Consider the following 25814-nt stretch of genomic DNA (forward strand, 5'->3'; position numbering starts at 1 on the left):
GTTCATCTCTCCTCCGTGAAAGAGTTTATTTTCAAAGCACTTCCTCTCCCAGACTGTCTCCAGGATATGCCCCAGGGGTGACTGCACTAAACCTGCTCAGTGTTTCACCTGCAAGCAGGGGGGACAGTGGCATGGTCTGCCCCGAAACAGCAGCAGCTCCCACCTCCCTCCCCCTGGCAGAAGCCCTCACCCCTCAGCAGCTCCTGCCCTTCCCTGGGAAGCACACCTGCCACCCCAGCCAGGAAGGGAATGAAAGCAAGACTGGGGAGACTTTCCTATCCAGAAACAGTTTATTTAAAGTTTTAGGAACATTTTTCATGTATTGTCAGTCATATTACACTCAAAACTGGAGTTCAAATCACAGCTGAATGCTCAAGCAAGAGTCACAAAGTCCTTGTTCTCCCCACCTCTGGCCACGGAGAGGAGGACCTCAAGATGCCCACCCTGGTGCTTGGCGGGTGCAGCGAGATCTGCCCTGGTTGGGGCTGTTGGAAAGTCCCTCACCCTGCCCATCCATCTGCGAGAACGAACCTGGGACCAGCAGCTTCACCACAGCCTTGGCCCAGAGCTGTCCCTGTCGGACAGTCACCCTGTGAACACCACTGGTTTTATCCATGGTCTGGACCAACTCTCCCTATAGTGCTTCCCAATGGCTCTGCCAGACAGACCAGCATATCCCTGGACATTTATCTTTCTTGAACACCAGAGCTCCTGCTCTGCAGAAGGCAGCTGCAGTAGCCTCCTTCATTCCGGACAATAAACCAGAGCAAAATACAGCATCATGTCTTCACTTGGGGTGAGGATTTTTCATGCTTACACTTAATTTAAATTTTAATTTCAAGACTAAACTCACATATGCTTTGAGCTGGTAGATGCATTAATTTCACACTTTCACTCCTGACACTTGAGAGGCACAGGATTTTGTTAAGCTGTTTAATTGCAGTGAATTTTTTAGCAGACAGTGCTTTACAAGCTGCAGAAACACCTGAAAGGCTCAAGTAGATGCCAGCAGCCCAAAGAGCCTGAAGCAAGCACAGGTATGCTGAAACAGGGACTGCAGGGGACAGGAACTACCACTTTGAGATCTCAACGTCAAACCCCAAACCAGAACCTGCTACACGGAGCGTCCGTACTTTGGGCTGCCTCGACATCGCTGGGTTAGAACAAAGGTGTGGCTTTAAAAATAATAACAAAGATGTAAAGACATTTCCCTTGTGACAAAATGAAGCAGAGGCAATAAAGCTAAGCACTGTACTGTTCTCGCTTTACTTCTAACCAAAGTGCCTGTAGCCAAGGGAGCTTTACTATTACTAGCACAAGCTCAGGTCTACATACCCTCTCTGAACTTGCAGCATTCGACTGTGTCACAGAAAAAACATCCCAGGCACCCAAAGTCTCCACTGAACAACCCAAGATGGACATATGAGCCCAGGAGCGGGTGCTCCATGACACCCAGGACACAGCTCCAACCTCCCCCCACTGTGGCTGTCACCTCGGGATTTCCCTGCCCTGCTCCAGCTCCGAAGGCAGCACTTCATTCCCTCTCTTTAAATGCCCTGGTGCTTCCAGGAACATCAACTATGCCCCAACACAGGGCTGGACAAAGCACAGGAGGTGCCCACCCACCACATGGACCTCACCTGCTCAAGGACAGGGATGGCCTTGGCCAGCAGTGGAGTGGGACATCCCCAGCAGGGGCTGTGGTGGGGCAGAGACCACCGGGGTTTGCAGGTCCAACCCTGCTGCAGATCAGCTCTCCCCAACTCTCATTTACAAGGTATTTTGTCCTAAGCAACCAAACACCCACAGCAGCTTCAGAGGGAAACCTACACCCTCTGCAGCAGAGAGAAAACCCAGCACATGTGAGCTCCCTGCACGCTCACCTCTGCAAAAAATATTCCAGTTCTCTGGCAAATAATGTAGACATTTAATCAGGGAAAAAAAAACAGAGCACACAGACATCTGCCAGCCTGGACTGAGACGTTCAGTGACTGCCAGAAGCACTGCACAACTTAAGGAATAAATACTATCAGTGGAGACCCAGTGCTGGATCCTGGGATGGTGTCACCTCTGTCAGATCCAAGAGGTGACAGGGACCTTCCCTAGGGACAAGGGGCTGCTGGATGCAGAGCAGGGCAGAGCCCTGGGCAAGGCTGCTGCCAGCTCCAAGGAGAAGGTACAGCTCCCTGGTCCTTGGAAGGGGGTTACTGATGTGTTTCAGGGAATTACCTTGCAGAATCAGCATAATACCCCCCAAGACAGCCGGAAAGCTGTTTTCCATAAAACTCATGGTCAAACCAAGCCAAAATAAAGGCCCACACTTTACATGCTGAACGACCTCCCAGGCAGCAGGGGAACACAATGCTGCTCTGTGGAAACATGCTGTCCTGGGACAGGCAGCCAGAGGCAGCTGGAGGCCATGAGTGGGTCCCTGGGACCTGCTGGGAATGCTTCTGAATTCCAGTGTCAGGCCTAAAGCTCCCAGGGCTGAGCCAGGGGCAGAGCTGCACCCTTTCCATCTCACCAGGGTTAAACCAATCGCCCTCTGGGCCAACTTGTTATTTTTACATTAGTGTACACTTCAGAGGAGAAAGCTACAGCTACACATTGCTGCAATTTTATATAATTTCCTTCACAAAATAATCACCTGGGTTAATCAAATCCTCCAAACCCCTCACCTTAGTACAGTTGTCAGCAGCCTGTTAGCGCAAACTTCCAGTAAGGATTTCAAAAAGATAAGAGCCACCCTTGTTTTTGACCATGACCACAGGTTTAGTATGCCAAGAGTTACTTTTGAGATGTGTTATTTTCAAAAGATTATTGCAAGATCTTAGTTGCAAGAAGCTTGGAGAGACTTTATGAAACCCAGCACAACACAGAACTCCCTTTTCTGTCCCTCCTGGTTGGATGCACCACGTGCCTCCCACTTGCAGGCACACGAGCTTCCTTCAAGGAAACATTCTCCTCCAGGCTGTAGTGGATGCAAGGGGGGCACTTGGTTGCTTGCAAGTGAATAGCCAGACTCTGATTATTATTTATTATTTTTTTTTAAACCTTCCCCTTCTTACACACTTGTGGAATGCCCCCAGTGCTGGCGGGACCTCGGGGAGCTGCTACCTGCTCAGAGGCGTTTGCTTTTGCTGCAGGTCGTGCAGAGGAGGCCGGAGTCATCCAGGGCGAAGGGCTTGCCGGTCAGCAGCGTCTCGCACTCCAGGCAGGCAAAGTGCTTCTTGTGCCAGGCCATCCCCTCGGCCTGCTGGTAGTCCTCTGAGAAGATGATCTACAGGACAGGCAGACAATCGCTTATTTGCACCCTCTCATCAAGGCGGAGCACGGCAGGGGCTGGCGGAACCAGCCCCGCGGGGCTGGCCCTGGAGACCAGGCCTGGGGAAGGGGTCAGGGAAGGCACAGGACTGTGCCTGGGCAAGACTGCGGCTGCGGCGCTGTGAAACCAGCAGGTTTTAAACGCAGCTTGAGGAGGGTTGTTGCTCTAAGACAGCGCATAGCTGGCCAGGACTGACATTAATGACGGGGCTGGGGAAGGATCAAGGAGCAGCTGAGGGAGCTTGGGATGTCCCGCCTGGAGAAAAGCGGGCTGAGAGGAGACCTCGCTCCCCGAAAGGAGGTTGGCGAGAAGGGGGGTTGGTCTCCTCTCCCCAGGAGGAAGGGCCCAGGCGCGGCGGGGCAGGGAGGAGCAGGCCCGTACCTCGTCGCAGCCAGCGCAGCGCGGCCGCAGGCTCTCGCAGTAGTGCCGCCCGCACCAGGCCGCGCCGCCCCGCCAGAAGTAGATGAGGTCGACCAGGGGCTGGGCGCAGCGGCAGCAGGCGAAGCAGGCCGGGTGCCACTGCCGCCCGTAGCCGGCCCTCTCGGCGTAGACCACCGGGCAGTCGCTGGGCAGCGCCTGCTTGCAGGCCTCGCAGCGCTGGGGACAGACAGGGAGGGCGGTTACACCTCAGACGTTCCCACCCGTGGCGTCTTCCCAACGCGTCGCCAAACAGAACGCACCGGCTCCGAGCGGGGCCTCGGAGCAGCCCTGCAGAGCCTGAAGGACCCGCCGGGCTCCCGCCTGACACCCCACGGCACCCAGGAGGGCACTGGAAACGCCGCGGCGAGGGCTGCTGGCGAAGCTCCCCGTGAAGCCCGGGCAGGGCAGGTCGGGCTAGCGCTGAGCCTGTGCCTTGGTAGTGCCCGGCAGCCACGCTCTGGGGAGCAGGGGTGCCCAGCTGAGCCCCCCACCGCAGCCCCGAGGCAGCGGAGCAGCCCGCGCCTCGCTCCTGGTGCCGCTCAGCCTGCCTCGACACAGCAGTGCCCTCCCAGCACACTTCAGCTGGCACGGGGCGGTCAGGGAGCCGGGGATTTCCCACCTCAGATTATGACTTTGCTTGCCAATGCGCTGATTTAAGTTGCCAAGCTTCAAATAGGTGGGTAGAAGAGAGACAAAAATCCATTCCTCAGCAGAAGGGAAACTAGCAGTGCCTCAGCCGCAGGGGGACACCAGGGATGGGGCAGGGATCAAGCAGGCAAAGCTGCTGCACACCAATCAATTATGCACCCCTCGTAAGGGGCCAAGGCTGTATTTTTCTCCATATCCCTGGTACCTCCCCAAGGCACCAGATCTGGGTGATTAAGGGCACCTGAGAGCCTGAGCCTGCAGCTGCCTCCACTGTCACCTCGGCAAGCAGAGACCCTGCCAGCCCCATCCATCCCAGCCCTCCTTATCTTGCAGATCTAACACAAGAACAAACACCAGCAGCTTTCCAACTCTGTGCTTGAGTTTCTTGCCAATAAGAACTGTTAGAAAAACAACTGTGCTGTTTCTCTCTTTTCACAGGGCTTTTGGTAAGCATGCTATAACTTCCATTCCCTTGCCATTTACACATTAAATTAAGAGTGGCTCTTCACATTTAAGATGGGATTACAGCTCAGTACTCATTTTACATCTCCATGGTGTAGGGAGAGGAGTGAAGACTTTGTTAGCAGAATTACTAGAGCTGTTGGCCAAGAAAGTGTCCCTCTCTCCAAAGCTTTTTCAAACTTGCTCTCTCCTCTGGCTGCAGTTTTACAGAAGCAGCTCCCTGGACACCACAAGGCTTCTCCAGAGCACTCATGACATTGCTGGCCTCAAGTTTTTTGGGACAATAGCTAATTTTGATCAACTCCTCCAGGATTTGGTTTGATTCCAACACAGTGGCTTGTAACACCAGCAGACGTTCCAGTTCTGAGAGGGTTAAAGATGATTTTATACTGTGTGGACAGCATTCAGGACAGACTTATTACAGGGATGGGGCCCCTCTCTGCAGCCAAGAGGGGCTCAAAAAGCTTAGGTGCCTCTCAGTGATTTACACTGGTCCTGTGCATTTTCCTTTACACACCAAATCCAACACAGCCTGAGCGTGCAAAAACATTTCACAACTTGATCAAGTCAGTTGTATCAACTCTTGTGCAGGAGATCAAATTCAAGCAGGCAGGGTTTTGTTAGAGGGGGAAAGAGGAGTTCAACAGGGCCAGAAAGCCCAGCAGCCCTCACCGTGCTGCAAGCCGAGCTGGATCACTGGATCTCCTACAACTACTTTTGAAGCAGTTCCATTTTTCAGTGAGTGCCTCTAGAAAAATGATGCTTTAAACTACAGAGAGTAACATCACAGTTATGTATTTATTTGGAAGCTGAATCCTGCAGTCTAAATAAGCCCTCATTGCCAAGATGAGTTTTATTAATGAGTTTAATGAAAGCCTTCCTTTTTTGGCTGTTTTTAAAGCTAAAATTTCTTTGTCCAATTCAGCAATTTCTTGCAATAGTGAAAAACTGTGATTCTATCACTGGACTCTGAAAGTCAGAGTTAACAGAAAAGGCCATAGGGGAGGGGAGACATTACCCAATATGGAATGAAAATTAAAACTGCTCTTAACATCTTACAATCTCAGTGCAGTAATGGCTAGAGAAATCTTGCCTCAAAAACACTCAGACACCATTTTCTTCCCCAGCTTTAAATCCTCTACAAGTCACCCTCACATACAGGCCAGTATGAAATGCTTTCACTCCTCATATTTTATGATAAGCATTTGTTCAGCAACAGCCACTCCAGGCAGTGCTAGGAGATTGTAAATGTAAGAGGGTGTTAGGGAATCTCAGTCATTTCTCTAAGGGAATGTATTTATGCCCAGAGACATGCCTGCTCTGTCCCATGTCCCCCAGAGCAATCACAGCCCTGGGAGAACCGTCTCCACATTCACAGCCTGACACGCATCAGACTGAGCCACCATCTCCTGGAACTCATGGTCCTGCAACTGGCACTGGCCTGGAAACCAAGCTGGAAACACTCCCTGGCTCACAGGGAAAGAGCTTCTGATCTGAGCACCTGAGCAATGCGCAGCCACCCAGGCATATGTCATGCCCAGTCCTTCCAAGCTGCCAAGAATCCAAAGCTGCACTCATCAGCTGCTACAGCTAATGGAAAATTACTTACCTTGGTGGTTCAGCACAGCTGTTGCTGTGGAGGGAGGTGGAAAGGAGATACCTCACCCCTCTGAGATAGGTCCCTGTGCTCAGCAGGGCTGGTGGGAGCAGAGGAGGGATGGCAGGGGTCCCACACAGCGCTGCACCCATGCACACTGTGGTGTAGCCAAGCACTGCAGGCTTGGAGAAGCCCAGGAGCAGCACTAGGATCCAGGCATGGACCACCCTGGTTGGTGCTATCTTCACCTCCCGCTTTGACTTGAGACTCCATCTGACCCCAAAAGCTCCCCAGGCTCTGAGGAGAGCTGTGACCCCCCACCAGCCTGTCCCACCACACTCACGTAGCTCCCTGGGGCCGGCTCCAGGGCCCCATTGGACTCGGGGGCTTTGCCGGCAGCGATGCTCCCGTCCTGCGGCTTCTCCTCCTCCTTCCCGCCGCCGCCCTGGCCCGGCAGGGCCACCTCCCCAACGCCCAGGGCCTCAGCTTTGTATTTCTTCACAAAGTCTTCCATCAGCTGCAGCTCGCCCTCGGCCAGGCCACGGCACTGCGACGGGTCCTGGTCGTAGAGTGGGAGCTGCCTCACCAGCTGCCTCCGGCGGTACCGCGCCCCCTCCGTCCCCGCCACCGGCTGCATCTCCTTCGGGATCAGCTCCATGTACTGCATGGCCTGGGACAGAGAGAGCACCCACAGTCACCCCACGCTGCCTTCAGCAGGGACCACGAGCTGTCTTTGGGAGAAAAGGAGGCTGAGGAGAGACCACCTGGCTCTCTGCAGCTCCCTGAAAGGAAGTCAGAGGGAGTGGGGGGTCTCTTCTGGGACAGAACAAGAGGAAATGGCCTGAAGTTGTGCCAGGGGAGGTTTAGATTGGAAATTAGGAACAACATCTTCCCTGAAAGGGTTGTCAGACCCTGGCCCAGGCTGCCCAGGGCAGTGGTGGAGTCACCATCCCTGGAGGGATTTAAAAGCCTTACAGATGTGGTGCTGAGGGACACAGTTCAGTGGCAGCCTTGGCAGTGCTGGGTTCACAGTTGGACTTGACCATCTGAAAAGTCTTTTCCAATCAAAATGATTCTGTGATTCTTCACACAGCTGCTCTGCAAGCAGATGCTCTGCTCACAGAATGGAGTGGAGGCAGAAAACATGCCTCTTCCCCTCTGAGCTGTTCAACACTTCAGAAATAAAAGGCTGAACTTACTCAGATACAAGTAGCAGCCAGGCTATTGTTAATCATTTCATCCTCGGAAATCAGGTTGAGTGGTTTTGAGGATTTTTTTGGTTTTGTGGTGTTTGGGGTTTTTTTTAATTAAAAAAATTTCTTCACTAGTTTGCACCCAGATCCCAACACACCCTCCTTCACCAGCACTACCATACTGCTATTCTAGGTATTTTGACCACAAGGTTTCCAAAAAGACCATAAACCCAAAAACATCAAAAACCAAGACTTGCCACCTTCCTCCTGCCTCGTGCCAGGACAGGAAGGGCTCTGGGAACAGGTCGGAGGCTGTGCCAGGAGTAACCCAAAGCCCTCATGGGCTGCACACAGTGTAGTTTAAGGTAAAAGATCCCCTCCTATCAATTAAAAATACAACCTTAACACAGGAAAAAGCAGTCAGACAGCAGTTGAGTCTGCAGGCAACACTGACAGCCACCAGCCCTGCCCAGGGCTTGATTTTGCATGAAAAGGAAGGTGTTTGGTCACTGATGCCCTGCAACACAGGGTGTAAACACCAAGAGATTAGCCTAAATCCTCCTGCTCAAGTGGCCACTAGTCCCTGTTGCAAAAGCAGAGTAAACCCAGATCTTGTGAGAGGTCTGTCCCATGCTGAAGGAGTGTCTGTGGGATGGTGGGGGCTGCAGAGGCGACCGCTGGCTGGGTGCTACAGGAAGGGAGTTTCCCACTCCAGGCATTTTTCCTATTGTAGTGTGAAGAGCAAAGGGGCAGCCAGTTGGCTCCCGGCCATTCCGGTTTAAAGACCAGCATCCAGCTGCATTAGATTTGTTTCTTACTTGGTCAGCATTTGAAAACTGAATTTTCAGAAAAGCAGAGAAGCCATTAACTGTTTACTGTCCAACCCTTTTAAACACAGAAACATTTGCAAAACACTGGACCACTCATCACATCTGTAAAAGCTTCAGTCAGCTTCCACCTCAGCTACTTTCAGCCAGATTGCAGCATTGCAGGGCAAGATTCCTGCCTGAAATCTGCAGGGTTGCAACAGCCACAGATAAATGATTTAATGGAGACAGGGCCTCTTCCCCGTCTCGCAGGGTGTCCGTTAACATGGCTGCATGTTAGGGTGTTGGCCACCACCCCTCAGTACCTCCTGCCTCCCTGCAAAGGGCAGGACTGACTTCCAGCAACTCACAGAGGCAAGGCTGTCCCCATGGGAGAAGGTGCTGGGCAGAGCAGCTGGTTAGAACCACAGGATGCTGCAGAAGTGTCCTGGCTTTCACACAAGCAAGAAATCCTAACAGGAATTACAGAAGCAAGAGACAAGGATTCCCAGACAGCTCCTCCCAGCCCTCACACAGGCACTGCCCCACAAAATAAGGATCCTGCTGGGGAAGTCAGACAACTGGGAAGAGCAGCAGCCAAAGCCTCGAGGCTGCACAACCATGGAGGCTCAGGCTACATGTGCTGTGCAGGCTGGGCCCAGCCACGGCAAGAGCACCAGCAGTAACATGGTAGGAGCTTAATGGAAGAAATTCTTGATTCACTACACAGGAGCCAAGGCTCAAAAATGCTTATACCAGAGCAACAGGAGTAGCACCTCACCAGCACGTGCATCCCAGGCATCTTGTTTCACTCCAGGCTCTCCACTGCCAGCACAAAATGTCTGTGCTGAAAGGGAGAGAGCAGCCAGTCTCCAGCCTCTCACAAGCACAGGCAGACTGGCCAGTGCCAGGCTTCAGGATCTGCCCAGACATGTGGTGGATTTTCACTCCCTCATCAAGGAACGCCTCAAGGTACAATTGCAGGTATCACAAAATGTATCCAGAGAGCAGGTCAGGGAAAAAAATTCAACCTGACTCCACAAACTGAGATAGAGGATAGTAAAAAGTTGCTTCTTCTGCTGCTCCTGTGTATTATTACAGTCAAATCCTCTGCTGTGTTGCCTTAGCACAGAAAATTTTGAGGAAGAGCATTTTACGTTTTCACTGTTAACTACTGGATTTTGGAGATAGTTTATCATCTGTTCTTTTCACCTTCCCCAAGGACCCTGAACACCTACTTCATAACTTCTCCAGGCACAGCTCAATGAAAACACGCTCTGAACTTGCTCCTGTTATTGGACCATCCACTTCAGGATAACAATACTCAGAAGAAGCCCAAGTTCCCAGCCTGCCTGCGGGAGGAAATCACTACACTAAAAGCATTTTGGCCCCAATCCCTTTTTGAACTGTCCTGAGGAGGGCTGACATCCAGCACTTCTCCTACAAGCTGATCTTCGAGGCAAACTTTATCAAGGTTGTCTCCAGCTCCCCTGCACAGGGTTTACTTGGACCATGACCCTCTCTGCCTTCTGAGGCACCAGGAATTGCTCCCCACGTGGGGGCTGCCCATGCCCACACTGCAGGGACAGGGGCTGCTGCTGGGGTCACCCCAAACGTGCACCCACCAGGGGGTCCAGGCCCAGAGCAGGAGAAAGCAGCCCAGGGGCTGAGCCAGCCCTGCCAGGGGTGTCAGCAGCTGCAGGCAGGGGAACCCAGGGCTGATCAACCCCAGGCCAGGCAGTGTGCTTAACAAGCCCCACCATGGGCACAGTGCCACTATTGTCCTCCCATCCCTCACCAGCTCCCCAGCCCCTCAAACAGTGGTGACACAAGCATTCCTGCCAGGCCAGCTCCTACCAAGGAGGAGGGTGAGGAGACAGAAGCAGCGTGGGGGTTCAGCAGCCAGGCACTCAGGTGTGGCGAGTCCCAGTCCCTCATTAAAGCCCAGCGGTCTGTCCCAATTAGTCCCAAAGGCCACAGCTGCCTCCCCAGTCCAGACTGCATGTCCACCCAGCCAGCCCTGCCAAAGAGGGGAGGGCAAGCAAGTTTTAATAAGAAATAATCAGTCTGCCTCTCGGGTCTGCAGCTGCAATTCCACATTTGTTTCCCCAGTTCTTCTCTGAAAAAGTCTGGTTGCAATTTTCAGCAGCTTTAAACAATGTTTGATTTGAGGAGCAAAAGCTGTCCACTAATGACAGTGTAATAAAGAATATTTTGGTACCGCAACACAGTCAAATGCTTTCCCTTAGGAACTGCTCTGCTGGCTAACACTTCCACGTGCCAAAACCCACTTGCATTTGTTCCCACAGGCCTGGACGGGAAGTGGGTGCAGGAGGGAAGGTGGGGCTGGGGACTTGTTTTTGGATCCCAACACAGAACCATGCTCACCTCTCCCCTTTACACCCCGAGTTCTCTTTACAACACCCAGACACATTTAGTTGGACCAGACTATGTTCAGCTGTAAGGAAAAAAATTCCAGCTTCAGGGCTGAATCCAGGGCTTCCTCAGGCAGGAGCTGTGGGCAGGTGTTTTAATGTTTTCCCCCAATAACTTCATGGCAGAGGATCTTCTCCCTCAAGCAACAATTACCCACCACACGTGCCACGGACCCTCTTACCAGCTTCTGGGTGAGCCCCGGGGGAGCCCACTCGTAGGTGATGGTGTCGAAGGTGGGGTCCTTCCGGGAGACGATGGGGTTGGTGATGATCATGCGGTTCCTCTTGTAGATGCGGAGCCCGTCCCCGCCCTTCACCCGGGCGGTCAGCGAGGCGTACCTGGAGCCCGACAGCAGCCGCCCGATCTTCCGGTCCTCCTCCACGTCCGAGCTCAGGCTGTGATCCTCCTGGCTGCACTTGCACGACTTGCAGATCTTCCTGTGGGGAACAAGCGAGATCATCATCCCTGGGATGGGAGCTGGGTAACAGGGGCTGTGCCGTGGCTTAGCCACAGAGCACCTGCCTCTCCCAAAGGCGAGCAGCAGAACCCAACCTGAGCACCAGCCCTGCCTCTTGCAAAGCTCTACATGCCACTGAACAAGTGACTGCTAAGAGAGGAATGGATCCTTAAGTTCATATCACTTGTATTGTAATAGCTACAAATCATAGAATGGTTTGGGTTGGAAGGGACTTAAAGTTCATCTAGTTCCAACCCCCCTGCATGGGCAGGGACACCTCCCACCAGCCCAGGCTGCTCCAAGCCCCATCCAACCTGCCCTTCAACACTGCCAGGGATGGGGCAGCCACAGCTTCCCTGGGCAACCTGGGCCAGGGTCTCACCACCCTCAGGGTGAAGATTTTCCTCTTAATGTCCAATCTAAGTCTCCCCTTCTAGTTTTAATCCACTACTCCTTGTCCTCTCACTACAAGCCCTTGTCCAAAGCCCCTCCCCAGCTTTCCTGGAGCCCCTTCAGGCACTGGAAGCTGCTCTCAGGTCTCCCTGGAGCCTTCTCTTCTCCAGGCTGAACACCCCAACTCTCCCAGGCTGTCTCCAGAGCAGAGCTACTTTAGCACCTCCAGACATGACGAAGTCTCTAAGGCCACTCTGCTGGCCAGCATTTCCATCAAATGCTAACAGCAAAGGGACAAACTAACTCTGATACGATCCCATGTATTGCAGCAGGATCCTGGATCAAGTAGGATTCAAAACAACCTGTAACTGAGTCAATTAAAAAAGAATTAGTGATTCACACAAATCAGTGCTCTAAAGTTTGGTTTTCCACACAGCTGAGGTATTGAAATTGGGAATGGAAGGTGCAGGACACGACTGCACGGCCCCGTGGGGAAGCCTCCTGAAGCATCTCTGCGGGCACCACTGCCACAGGGCCCCACTGCTCAGCAAGCAGCAGCTCTCCAGCCTCACAGAAAGGAGTCCAGTGTTTTGCCAGACAGCCTCTGAGGGCACTAATCCTTTTTTAATTAATGACATCTGGATAGCTCCCTTTCCTTTCAAAGCCCCCTTTGTTTCTCCCACTGGGTGTGCAGGCAGGGCAGGGCAGCAGCCCACAGCCCCTGCCAGAGCTGAGCACACAGTGCCAGTCAGCTCCCACAGCTGCTGATGTTGGTGGCTATTTACCCAAATTAGTGTTTTTAAGAGGAAAAACTGGAAACAGAGTATCACATAACAAGATGTGTCTGGAGCTCAGCATTTCAGCTGTCAGATGCTGGGGACAGGCAGCAGGCACAGCCTGCGGTGCTGCCGGGCAGGCAGTGCTGGCAAAGGCAGAGAAAGCCCCCCCGGCACGAGGGCCTCAGCATGCTTGAGGCACTCGTGAACGAGACTTTAACTTAAAAACCAAGGAAGCAGGAGAACGGGGAGCAGGGAGCACAAGCACCTTCTCAGCTCAGCAGCTGTCCTGTCCCAACAGGATCTCCTCCCCACCTCCCAGTTCTCTGCAGTTGTTCTTTGCACTCCGGGTCCCAGAGGCTGAACACTGACTGGCCCAAGGGGACAGTGCTGGGGCAGGGCCCCTCAAGGCCAGGATGTTACCTCCAAGAATGTGGCTCGAAGCCCGTGCAGCTCCCTCTGCAGCGTAAACAAGGCACACCTCTTCCTGCCGGCGGCTGGCTCACCGACATCTGGAAAAGAACGGGACAGGGGAGCTGGAGAGGCTGCATCCTCAGAGACTGCCTGAGGACAGAGTGCTCACTGTGTGTTTTATCCTTCAAACCTCAGTTTCTTCAGCCCTGTCCTGTGGAGCCTCAAGCATCCCAAACACCATTTGGCCGCTGTCCCTGCAGACCTGCGGCCAGTTTGAAGGCTACTTTGATGGAGTTAATGCATTTCGTACCAGCCCGTGCAGGTCAGGCGTTTCATGCAGCAACACGTGCAGGTGTATTGCCAAGACCTGATGCTAGACTTGCCTCACCACAGCTTGCACCTCCTTGGTCTTTCTGCAGGGGTTTAAGTGTATTTTGGGAATGTGGCACTTCTCCATGCCTCTGGCACTGGGCTTTGGGGAGGGCTTTCTGAACAGCAAACACGGCAGGGAAAGGTTATGGGCAGGAAAGGCAGAGGGGAGAGGGCCATGGCTGTGCTGTGCTTGCTGTGGCTCACTGGAGACAGAAGAAAGTCAGTTTTATACTTGGATGCTCCCTGCTGCAGAGGGATGGTCCTAAACCTCCCAAGAGGAGAAAGACGAGTGCAGAAAACCACAACAGCAGCCAGTCACATTGAAAAAAACCTGTTTTAGTGACTGCGCCATGGATTGATCAAGCATGGCTTTTTGCATGTGAAGAACACAGGAGCATTACACAGTGCCCATTTCTGGCAGCTTTCTGACCCCCTTGGGTCTCAGTTTGTTGGGGCTTAACACACACAGTCTTACTAAACCATGGCCTTTCTGGGGCTTGCTCCCAGTCATCAAGTGCTTGTAGATCCTCAGTCCCTCTCGAAATACAAGCTTGTTCCAGGCACCAACTACTCATTTGTGTGCACACATTCAGAGCCCACCAGAAGAGCTGAGGCTGCAAAGGTTGCTGAGGGAGAAGGGTGTGCCTGCCTGGCCAAGCTAAACCTGTCTGTGTGACAGCAGCCTGTCATCAGGCACCACTCAAGTCAATAGTGTGACACCTCCTCCTGCCCCAGCCCTCATCCCTATCTGCTGCTCCCCAGAAGCTTTTCATGGACAGTTGGTTCTGGAGATGGCCAGACACTGGTTTGCAGACTTTGAGGCAGGCTCCAAGGCTTTACACTCTTGTATGCAGGACTCCCCAGTCCCCACCCCGAGCAGCACAGCCCACAGGGGATGGAATGGCCCATTCAACAACCTCTGCTCGAGGCTGCTCTTCCATTTGTGCCTCACCTCCCACCCATAGTTTTCACCTCAGTTTTCACTGGCAGTCTTTCCAGGTATTTTGAAGCCAGTGAAAAGACCTCTTGCCCTGGGAATCCATAAAAATACATCTTAGAAATGGTCTTAACATGTGCACATGCACAACTCCCCTGTGCCTTTAATATCCAGAAAACCAGAACATTGCTCAGCTCTGTGCCAGCTCTCTAGAACAGATAAAGACATTTAAGTTTCCAGCCCAGACCACTAACAATCTGGCAAGCTCTGGAACTGTGTGAGATATCTACTAACTGATGGGGCTTTTTTACTGACTCTGATCTTAACAAGTCAGACAGAAGCTGAGTATAGGCAAGGGACTATGGAGGTTGTTTATTTAAAATACAAACATCTGGATTAAATCAGCACATTGAGACATTTCATTACACACGAGTCCCTCAAGAGCTTCTGACCCAAGGGACACCCTGCAGCACAGGTTGTCCCCACAAGGCTTCCTGGAGCAGCTGACACAAGGCAGGTTGGACCTTCCCACCTACTGACCTGGCACAGCACCTCTGCCAGCACCCTGGGAATTGCCTTCGAACTCCTACTGTTGTCTCACCAGTTACACATTTACTCAGCCCAAAGAAATACAGTAAAACAGATCAGGTTTAACACAGCAAAGTCCCTGCTCTTAAATTGCTGTGATTGTTTCACTTGAACAAACCCACTGGCACCAACAGCCCATCCTCACCTTGGGGTTATACAACTGAAGCTGAACATCCATTTCCTCAAGACCAAACAAAACAAGTCCTAGCCCTGATCTTTAGCCACAGACAGCTCAAGATGTGCACAGATGACCTAGCCATCAGCCCTCCCCTTTGTGCATGGCTTTAGCCAGGACCAGACCACATGCCTTTGCAAGCAGGAGCTTCAGATCACCTTGGAGACTGTTTGCAGTGTACATGGCATGACTTGCTGCTCCTCAACACACGAATTTGCTGCAAGGCTGAAGCTATAGGGAAATATATGGGCGAAGCAATGTGTTAACTGAGAGGCTCTTCAAGGCCAGATGTGGCTCCCGAGATGGCTCCCAAAGCCCAGCCACGTCTGTGGGGAGGACAGAGCCATCCCTCACTCCCTCAGAAGTAGAGGGAGGTTTGAGGCACTCATTTCCATCTCTGTGCAGGGGCCAAACATAACAGGAGTCACTGCCTGTTTTCTGGGCTGCCTGGTCAGCAGGACTTCCTGCCCAGATATGGAGCTTCTCCTTGCAGCTCTGCTCCAGCTCCTCAAATATGCATAAAAGGAGATTTCTTTACAAAAAAAAAAAGACACAAGACCCTGCAAAACACTGGAAACCCACTAAGATAATGTGAAACAAATGTTCACCAACTAGTTTGACTCACCTATGCCCAAGCCCACTTGGTAACATCAGTGTTAAAAGAGGAGTCACTGAAGTTTAAGATAAAATCTGAAGATATTTGTAATACCTTTTTTAAAAGGCCTGTGCCAACAAAGTGCTTGGAAGAAAAGCAAGTTCTGCTCCCCATGACTCGCTATACGATGCATTTTAAGATTCCTGTTTTGGCTTTTCGTGTCTTAAAGCATTCTGGCTATTAAAGGAGAGAAAGCAAGTCAGTGCAGAGGAAATTCTTAGGTAGTGAAATGATAGGAAATTGAGGCTGGTTTACCCACAAAAACATCTCTGAACAATCTCGGGCATACGCCAGCAGCACCATGGCTCCCTGTTAGACCTGCCAAAGGCAGCGCCATCCCAGACACTGGTCAGTCCTCTCCATGGCTGGAAAACAGGGAGCCTGGAATGACAAGTGACAAGGGAGAATGCAAACACAGCTCCTTCTTGGTTTAGAGTTTAAGGACTCCTTTGGAAAGGAGAACTGAGCTTCCAAAGGAGCACTGAGCTTCCAAGGCAGGTCTGGCAAGATGGTGCCCTAGTTAGAAGTTACGAGCAGGTCTGGGTCCAGCTTCACCAGCCTGCTCCTTTCACAGCTCAGCTGAGGCTCCAGAAGGTTCTTCTGGTGTATCATTACCCTCCAACCTGTCCAGCACACCTTGGCCAATGACCCTTTGCCAAAGAGTCTACTGAAGCTAGTTTGACAATTGAGTTTTTGTGAAGGAACCATCCAGCTGAAGAATTTGCTGACATCGCTTAAGAGAAACACTCATGAGTCTGGCACTTGGTTTTTGGCAATGCTTCATTTTCTCCCTTTTCTTTTGCTCTCAGACTGCTCTCTAGACCCTCTCTCCTCAGCTGTGCACAAGGCACAGGGTCAAGATGAACCTGATCCATTAATTTTGACCTCCAGCAGCAGTATGCTACATGTCATGAGGCCACAGCACAGACTTGAAATGACAAACAAGGTGAAAGCTCCAGCTGCCAAACCAATCACAGAACAGTGACAACTGATGAAAGGAGATCCTTATCTGAGCAGGATGCTTGGACCATACTCCCCTGGAAGACCTTTAGCTCTTATCTCCTGCAAATCCAAAGCGACCTTGGTCTAATCACAGAAAGAGTCTGCAATAGCCCTGCAGAAAGGAAACCAACACCTTGAGAGGCCACGGTACCCCCTAGCAGGATGGTTTCACCATCAGCAGCACAGGGACTACACACCATGTGAAAACAGCTTCCACCAGAAGATGACATCCCCGGGTAAGCAGCAGCACTGGCCACCACGCTGCTGCTGGGGGGACACACCTGCAGGGCCACCAGCTCCGTGACTCGTCTGGAGTTGCATCCTCTGAGGAGCTCAGGCCTGAAAGAAGGTTCAGAGTTTTGAAAAATTTGGCTAGTGTGGTTATTAATCAAAGACCTCTGAAGACCCATAAAGCTTCCCTGAACATACACCAGTGACGGGACATGAGGCAGGACTTGCTTGCCCCATGTTGTGGTGCTCAGTGCCAGCAGGGAGCACCAGTGCCACCAGCACGGGTGGGTGGGTGGGGGCTGCAGGGTAGCCCCACAAGTGTGGGGCACTGCCTGTGGCAGCCCCTGCCCTCCAGCCTCTAAAAGGACTTCGGGACTGGCTGCCCCAGCAGGGACCAGCACACAGGGCCCTCCTGCTCCTGCAGAGCCTTCTGGATCCCAAAAGCACTTATTGCACAACACCCTATTTGGAGACTAAAAACGGCGATGGAGACACGTAACTACCTCAAGTATGTTTTCTCCTCCTTTTTAGGAAGGGAAGAGGAAAAGCTGGTTTCCAAAAAGCTACTACAAGTTCACAACAGCCCTTTGGAGCAGAGGTCCTCGTTTCACCCCTCCTCGAGGACAGACAGCTCCCCAGCACCCGTGGCAAGTGCAACACAAACCTTGTGGTGCAGGCTCTGGAGACCCTCACACAGGGCTGGCATTGGATACCCCACTCCCAGGAATCACTGCCAGGGCAGAGGAGAGCCCAAGGGAAGTGGTGGGACCACGTGGACACTTTGGGTGGGGTTCCTCCAGCTGCAATGAATTTTGGAGATTAACAACTCTAACTTTGAGACGAAGTGCCTTGAACAAAGAAAAAGGGAAAAGTCATATGATGCTCACATGGGTGGGACAGTTTCCTCAGTACAATTGTGGCAGAGTTGAGGGATGCAGATGGATAGCAATTAGCTTCTTGTCATGACTGGGCTATCGTAGAGCTACACTGCATAACAGGGAGCTCAACCTTCCGTAAGGATCTGCCGGGACTGGAGGGGTGTTCACATCTCCCAGAGGCATCCATATGGCAGCACAGGAAGGCTGTGGCTCTGGAAAAGCACATCCCTGTCAGTTAAGCTGGGCAGTATTCAGACAGGCTGCAGGAGACAAGGCAGCCCAGCCCAGCAGCAAAACACAAACACATCCAAGGGGCTGCTTTAGCTGAAGCAGGAATACAGCCAGACTCAGTGCATGCAAAAAACCCTCTTTGGTTGCATTTTCCTTCCTATTGTGGGTCCAGCAGGGCAGATTTGCCACAATTGTCTTGTTACAACCATGCAGTGCACCCAGCTGTCCCTTCTCAGCACACAGGCAGCTGTGTCTCTTCCAGGAAGGGTGGCTACCTAGGTGGGCTACCAGCCTGCTGGACCAAAGTGAGGGACCCATGAACACTCTCCTTGTGAAGTCCCCACAGCACATAACATCAGCTGCTGGCGGGAAAATTCTTCCCTGTCCTGCCCAGGGCCTTGGTGGCAGCAGCCTCCCTGCTCCTCCCTCTGCCAAGTGACCTGGGGCTGGCCACCCAAAGCAGCCCCCAGCCCCATGGAGACCCCAGACTGACCTGGGGAACTGCCCTGGCTGTGCCCAAAGCCTCCTCCAAAACACCTCACTTGGGCAGCAAGGCCAAGTGCCCTCTGCAAACCCACAGGGCACAGGAGCAGTGGCCAAGACCCAGCCTGGGACACCCACCTTAGGAGACTGCCCTAGATGTAAGGCCAGGCAGGACACTGCCATGCTAGCAACAAATGGATCCTCTGCTGCTCCCCCATATCTCCCAGTAACTAGAAGTACCCTAGTTCTGAGCCCATACTGCTCTGTACATTATGGGGAGTCTTAAATAAGGTATCCGTGTTTTAATAGCCATATATAGAAAAGGTCACCTAGGCCTGTTCTAGTGGGAGGTGTCCCTGTCCATGCAGGGGGGTCGGAACTTGATGATCTTTAAGGTCCCTTCCAACTCAAAAAACTGTGACCGTGATATTCTCTCTGAACTAACAAGTAACCCAGTGTCAAGTGGTCTCACTTCTGTTTTCATTTCTTAATTCAGGCTGAAAAGCAGATGCACTGGAAGAAATAAGATTCCCAGTTGTCTGGTCAAATGACCAAGACTGTTCTTCCCTTCAGTGGTTCCTACGGTGGCAAAAGGTTCACACCACTTCAACAAACCTGAACTCACAGGTGAATGAGGTTCTTGGATTCTCATCATTTGGCTGCTCTTCTCTATACATTCAAGTGCCAGGGCAGCTCTTGCTAGCACTCCTCAGGGCATGGCTGGGTCACTGCCTGCATTGCAGCACAGCCCTCCTGGAAGCTGAGCTCTGCTTTCACCAGGTACAACAGAAATGCATGTAAAAAAAAATGAAACCTAATTTTTGTTGTGTCCTAAATGATGGTCTGGAATATCTGGCATACAAAGACATTGAAAGTTTGGCCTAAATGTCCCAGTAGGAAAGGCTGTGTATGTCTTAAACCTCCCCCCCCAGCTCCATTTAACTACCTAAATAAGTAATTTTACTCCTGAAATACTGAGCTAAGGTCCTTTTACCATGCAGAAGAGCCCAAATCAACTCTCTCCTGGCCAGCAGAAACCTCCTTTCAAGAGCTTGGCCTCAAGCACCTTTATTTTTGGTCTGGATGGGCAATCTGTCCCACTCAGCATTTTCCTACATGGCTTTCCCATCTTGGAAGGCCTCTCAATAAATTCCATGAGGAAGGGGATCACCTGCTTCTCATTAAACCTGCCTCTTCAACTTCTGGGGAAAAATTACCCCCAAAAGACATGACTGGAGAGCTGAAAAGTTCCACGTAGCTGTTTTGTGGAGTTTTTCCTTAGGATCCAGCACTGAGCATGGCCTAGGCTGAGTGTTGCTCCAGTGCAGGAGGAGCAGCTGCTCATCTGACACAAGACTAGAGCAGCCAAGGAATCAACCTGCAGGCACCAGTGTTGGAGCCAGCCCTGCCCCAGCCTCTAGGGCAAGAGGAACCAATTTGTGCAAGGGCAAACAACTGCTTTTGTGGTAGCAAAGATTGTTTTGATTTGCTTTCTTCTCATTTTCATAGACAGAAAGCATCCATTGTAATCATGACCTGGAAGCAATTTGTTTCCCTGCCAGGTTCTGAGCAAGCAGAGTTATCACACTGGCAGGGAAAAAAAAAAAAACAACAAACCACTTACAAAGAACTGTCTTTAATCTGGAACTCTCTCTGTAGGATTTAAGTCACCAGAGAATGAGTTGGTATAACCTGGAATACTGGAAGCACCTACTGATATTACACAGTATGAAGCTTGTTGCTTTTATTTCAGTAACATAAAGAGCAAGATGGGGCATTGGTATCCAACACAACTCTTTCCATGGAGCTGCCAGATCCCAACCTCCAGGATGACAGATACAACAGAACTTGAGACTCTGCAAATGCCTCACTCCTCCAAGAGCACATACTTGGCAGCATTCCTTTCCCCACTAACAATGTGTGAATTAATGATAAGGGCAAACTTTGAAAAACAAAATGAATAGCTTTTTCCACAAGCAAGACAGACCCTTGGTGTTAATTCCCAAACCAAACCAGGGAGTAGGTGTATGGGATGGGAAGAACCTACCCACATTTAATTGAACTTTTTATCTTCTCAAGCTCTATTATTTGCATTTCCAGCTGAGGAGATGCAGCCACACCAAAGCTGCTGATGTGCCCAGAGGCATTTTGCAGCAGGGCTGAGGTGTGCCTGGCCACCCATCCCTCTCCTCCTCTGCTGCACCTTCACTGCAGCAGCTCCAGAGGATCTGCCCACTCTCCTAAACCTCTCCAAAGCCCCCAAAGGCCCATCCAGCTGTGCAAGAAAAAGGCTTGGTGTTTCAGAGGAAGGCTGCAGTAAACTAGCAGCCCCCTGCCACCTCCTGTGAAGTTGTCACCCCAGCCTCAGGGCTGTAGGTCTGTGGTCCCATCATGAGCGTCCAGACCCAGAACAGGTACTTTAAACTAGGAGCAATACTGCTGAGTGACTGTTACCCTGATGCTGTATTTAAGACACAGCTGGCAGGAGCTGGCTGTCCTCCTGCACACTCCCTGTTGTAGTGGCTCTTTGCTGGTCTAAGCAGACTTGGCAGCACAGCTGACAGCAACACAGGGGATATGGTTGGTTTTTTCCACTTCATAATCTTCACATAAGTTACCCTCTCATACAGAGGGAAAATCAGGTGAGGTGCTTTTGGGTAATGCATCTCCAGGTCTTCAGAAAGAGCAAATGAATGTGTCCAAGTTCATTCTGTAGCTGGTGATGCCCTGAACCCAAGGCAGCAGGTGAAGGGCTGTACCACCTCAAACACTGGAAGGGCTTGGGCAACTGGCCACAGTGCTCTTGGGTAAGTTTGCTTTCCTGTGCTCCTCTGATAAGACAACAGGAGATTTTTCTTCTTCTGACAGGTTCCTTCCCAAAGAAACAATACCTGCAGTAACTTGCCAAAGACTATGTAAAAGCTTCTCCTGAAAGAATGTAGCCCATTGTTGAGTACGGAAGGCAAGAAACCCCAGCATTTAAAGCCTCCAACAGACACGTGCTAGAAATCAATAATGATACCAGTCCAAAACCTCTGTGTCAGTTCCACCAACTGCTGTTACTGCACCCTGTGTTAGACTCAGGAAAGCACAGGCAGACTTGCAGGGAGAGCAAACCCAGCAAACCTGGGTCAGGGGCTTCCAGTAACTGAGTGCTGAAGCCAAAGGGTTGGGAGGAGGTGAGATGGTAAGAGTGACTCAGGCCAGTAACCAGCATCAGGAAACTCTTCCAAAAATTGCAAATAGCTGCCCCAAAATATTTCCCTTTCTCCGAGCCCCATCTTTAAAAGGAGCAATAGCTTCAAGCTAGGACATCTCAATACTTCTTTTCCTGAATGGCTGAAATATAATATTTCCTTTTAAAAAGAGGAAAAAAACCCCTCAGTTTAAACAAACACTCCCAACATTGCCTCCCTGCAGTACAAGAGGGATTTTATAACTTGTAAACTGTGTTTTATGGGACTCGGTTTAGCTCCGAGTCCAAGTCCCAAAATAAGCTCTTTAACCCATGTGCTGCTTTATGATTTCATATCTATAAATACTTGCTCAGAGCTGAGCAGATTTCTGCATTAAGGTCCACATCTGTTTCCCCATGACAGCTGCAGCCACCTCCTCCCATGGGCTCCAGCACCCAACCCTGCTCCTGGAGCAGGGGTTCAATCCCACCAGTTCAAACCAGCTTTCAGGTGGGAGCACACTGGGTGCCAGACCCACTTCCCAGGCCATCAGCCACCCTTGTCACCCACCCAGGGACCAACCCTAACATCCATCCAGAGGCTTGACACAGAAGGGACCAGCTTTTCATAATGCAACTAGAGATGTTGCAGATGTGTCCTACTTGTGGGCACAGCTGTTATTTGGGAGCTGAGCACTTCCCCCTGCAGCCAGGCATTGCCCCAGTGCTGCAGAGCATCCTGAGCATGGGCCATGTGTTGGGAAGCAGAGCTGGGGGCTCAGCCCAGTATCCTGCACCCCTTGGCTGAGGGACACAGCTTGTGACAAAAGGAATTAACAAGCTGAGTCTCCAAGACATTCCTCAAGTCTTCTGCAAAGCCCCAAGTTGTTAGACTTCACAAAGGGCAAGCTCCCAATCCCTGATAGCATGCCCATACACCCCTCCAGGTAGCTGGAGAGGAGCGAGGGGTGCAGGAACACCAGGATGGAGCAGGGAGGCTTCTGTGCCCCCGAAGAGCCCCCCCAGGGGCTGAGCACAGCAGCAGCAATGCTGTTGGCCCACCCCACAGCCCGCCTGCCTCGGATGTTTGCAAAAACCCCTGCTCAAGAACTGAAGCAAGGAAAAGTTAAAGAACCAAAATTTGTATTAACTGGGTAAACTTTACCTTGGCTTTCAACAGTGCTTTTAGCTTTGCGGGTTATTTTCCTCTCCTGACAAAAATGGACCAAGTTTAGTGAGAAAAGTACACAACTCCTGCAGCCCGCTGGGTCCAGCTGACCCCACTCCAGCAGCACGCCATGCCAGCCACCCTGCTTTATCTTTGTTCCCAGTTTTAGCTCTCCATTTAGAATTTAATCTAAACAACCCAGTTGCCAAACAGAACCCCGTCCCACTCATGCTGTTTTAATTTCCTCAGAAAGAATCCCATAATATGCTAGGCAAGACATCAACAATAATTAAACCCAACAGTGATTGAAAACCAAATTTTCAAGGCCCTGCAACAAGCCCTAATGAGTTCCAGACTCGCCTTCCCCGACTTGCTCAAACTGGTTGTGTGACACTGCCAAGCCAAATTAAAATTTGACAGGATTCCACCCCGTGCCCAGAAAAAAGTGCCCTTCTCAGGATTCAGGAAATTAAGCAGCCGTCTACTGCGAAGACGCCCGTTTGTCTTTGGACGCGTGTTGCTCAGACAGTGACCCAGGGGCTCTGATAGTTTATTCTTGTTTTTATTCTGCCATTCCATATCCCTTTGGAAGTGCAAACAAGCTGGGACTTTTCCTTTTTCACACTACCAAGCCCAGTTCCAGCTCAGGTGACAGAGGTGGGGCATCCTCTGCCCTCGCCCCACGCAGGGTGTCACGCTGGGCACTGCCACCCACCCGCAGCCACGGGGAGATCTCCCAGCAGAGCTACACCCTTCCACTGCAGGCAGCTTGTGCAGGTCCCTTCCCAGATTTCAGTGAAATTGAAGAGGAAATCTTGTCCCTTGCCTTTCCACCAAGGGCAGCTCAGCGTCCAGCCACACATCTTGGAAAGGCTCTGATGGTTTCTGCACCCACATGACTTTGGTGCCTTTTAAGCCCTCTGATGCATCCCTGTGCAGCCTCACTGCTCCATCCCCTCTGGGTGACACTCAAGAAGATCCTAGGAGCTGGGTTTAGCACAGAAATGGCTTTCCCAGAGTGTATTTCTGCTCCATAGCACAGATCTGCTAAGCCCTCAACCCACAGCTGCCACCACCCATGAGAAAGGGTCAGTTCTCTTGCAGAATCCACCTCCACTCAGTGCCTGGTCAGAGCATCCTGAGGGCCATCAGCTGGCATCCAGAGGTGCCCTCCCCAGAGAAGTTGTGACCAGCAGCACCTGAGGAACACGCCTAAAGGTTATCAGCAAGAGAGACCTGCTGGCAGAGGACACATTGCTCTGCACCCCTGTGGAGGGCACACCAGAGGAGACCTTCCTGGCAGGTCCTCACCAAGCCCTGGCCACCCCCCACACACCTGTGGGGACCAGGGCACCCTGCAGCACCACACCAGGGGAGCCTGTCCCTGCCAGCAAGCACTGATGGGGTCAGCAGGGACAGTGAAGATGGGCAGAGCTGGAAGGAGAAGGGAGAGAAGGCAGAAAGGAGGAGCCCCTCAATCCCACCTCGAGGCATCAGGTATTTCAGGCAGGACACACAGAGAGCAGGAACATCATCCCACTGCTGAGGGGGCAGCCCCAGCCACAGCACAGACCACAAGCCCTGCTGCCAAACACCTCCATTAGCCTGGGGCAACCCAAAAGGACCAGCCAGTTTTTCACACAACCCAGCTAACAGCTTTCCTTGGGATCCAGCAGCGGCACAGTTCAAATCTAACGGGACAGAGGCAACAGACAGGCTGACCCGCGGGGGGGCAACTCCAAGGACAGCAAGCGGCAAGAAACTTCTCCCAGGAGATGACGGCAAAGGGTGCCGCTCCCCAGGGCTGGTCTGGAGGTGCCGCTGCCCCTGGAGGACGCAGGGAGGCCATTCCCAGGGCTGGCACTGCCCGGCTGGGCCACCTGGCATCGAGAGGCGGGATCACAGCGACGTGGAAACCGAGACGCGCTGCCAGGAGGAGTTTAACTCAGCCCCCCGTTATGCACTGACAAGGTACGGCAAGGAAGGGAACAAGAGCAGCTGCTCCCGGACCCCCCGTTCCACCTGGGTTTTTTATTTAGCAATTCAAACCCTTCCATTCAGCGTAACCCCGCGCCAAGAGGGCGGTTCAATGTGCCGGTGCCCCCGCTCAAGAGTGACTGTGGCAGGGACGGGGGGTCCCTGGGGGCAGGGAGCCCCAGCACCGGGAGCCAGCGCCTTCCAGGGGGTCTCGAAGGAGACACGCAGCTCCCCCGGGCCACACGCTGGATGCGGCGGGGGCCAGAGCCTGGTGCCACTTCACTCCGAAGGCAAAACGCGGCTTTTCCAGCTGCCGCCTCGCAGCCTGCCGGGACGGAACCCAGGGCACGGCACGGCACGGGCACGGCACGGGCACGGCACGGCACGGGCACGGCACGGGCACGGCAGCCCCCTGGGCACAGCCCGGCCAGACCCGCGCTCCCGAGACGGAGGGAAGGCTCCTTCAGAGACCCCTTCTGCCCCCCTTACCCCCAGTATCTAGTAACTCACGGGCGCGCTCTGCATTTGCCGCTTCGGTTCCTCGCTCCAAAGCAGCACGACAGCGGTGAGCCTCGCCCCGGGGAACCCCGGGGAGTTCTGAACCGGGGCCACGCGAAAGCAAAGCAGGGAACAGACGGGAGGGCAGAGCCCCCGGGCCCCCAGGGGCGCCCACCGGCAGGACCCCGAGCCCCAGCGCAAGACCGGAGCACGCCCGGCCGCTGCCCCGCGGGCAGGAGCCGGGAGGTGAAGGGATATTGGGGGGGAGAAGGCAAAACGAAGAGAGATGACTTCCAGCTCCGCACGCAGCCCAACGCAGCCGCGCCCCGCGCAGCCCGCGGGCACCGCGCAGCCCTGCCCGGGCACGGGGCGCCCGGAGAGGAGGGGAAAAGCCCCCGGGCCGGTGGGCCAGCCCGCGGGCCGGCCCGTCCTGCCCCGCCCGGACCCACCTTGCACAGCCCCGCGCTCAGCTCCATCCGCGCCGCTCCCGCCGCCCCGGCCCGGCCGCCGCCTTTCA

The 25814-nt window shown here is 52.7% G+C and overlaps 1 protein-coding gene across 2 annotated transcripts; it reads right to left on the minus strand.

Moving 5' to 3' along the window:
- Window positions 1–268: 268 nt before the first annotated feature.
- Window positions 269–25814, minus strand: LMCD1 (LIM and cysteine rich domains 1). 2 transcript variants are annotated; one of them, XM_051627608.1, is made up of 6 exons: window positions 25747–25814; window positions 12937–13025; window positions 11069–11324; window positions 6796–7122; window positions 3707–3922; window positions 269–3280 (listed from the first exon to the last, which is right to left on the minus strand). In XM_051627608.1, the coding sequence occupies exons 1-6, from the start codon at window positions 25771–25773 to the stop codon at window positions 3122–3124; spliced, it is 1074 nt and encodes a 357-aa protein (XP_051483568.1). In that variant the 5' UTR covers window positions 25774–25814; the 3' UTR covers window positions 269–3121. The 2 variants fall into 2 exon arrangements, with proteins under 2 accessions (XP_051483568.1, XP_051483569.1); XM_051627609.1 differs by lacking the exon at window positions 25747–25814 and adding an exon at window positions 25310–25721.

Source organism: Apus apus, chromosome 9 (assembly GCF_020740795.1).
Source record: "Apus apus isolate bApuApu2 chromosome 9, bApuApu2.pri.cur, whole genome shotgun sequence".
NCBI lineage: Eukaryota > Metazoa > Chordata > Aves > Apodiformes > Apodidae > Apus > Apus apus.

Coding starts and splice junctions, on each gene's coding strand:
- LMCD1 (XM_051627608.1), bottom strand. CDS start 25,773: ATGGAGCTGAGCGCGGGGCTGTGCAAG. Junction 13,026..25,746: donor TGAGCGCGGGGCTGTGCAAG/GTGGGTCCGGGC, acceptor GTTCTTTTCCAG/ATGTCGGTGAGCCAGCCGCC. Junction 7,123..11,068: donor CGGGGCTCACCCAGAAGCTG/GTAAGAGGGTCC, acceptor TCTCTGTCCCAG/GCCATGCAGTACATGGAGCT.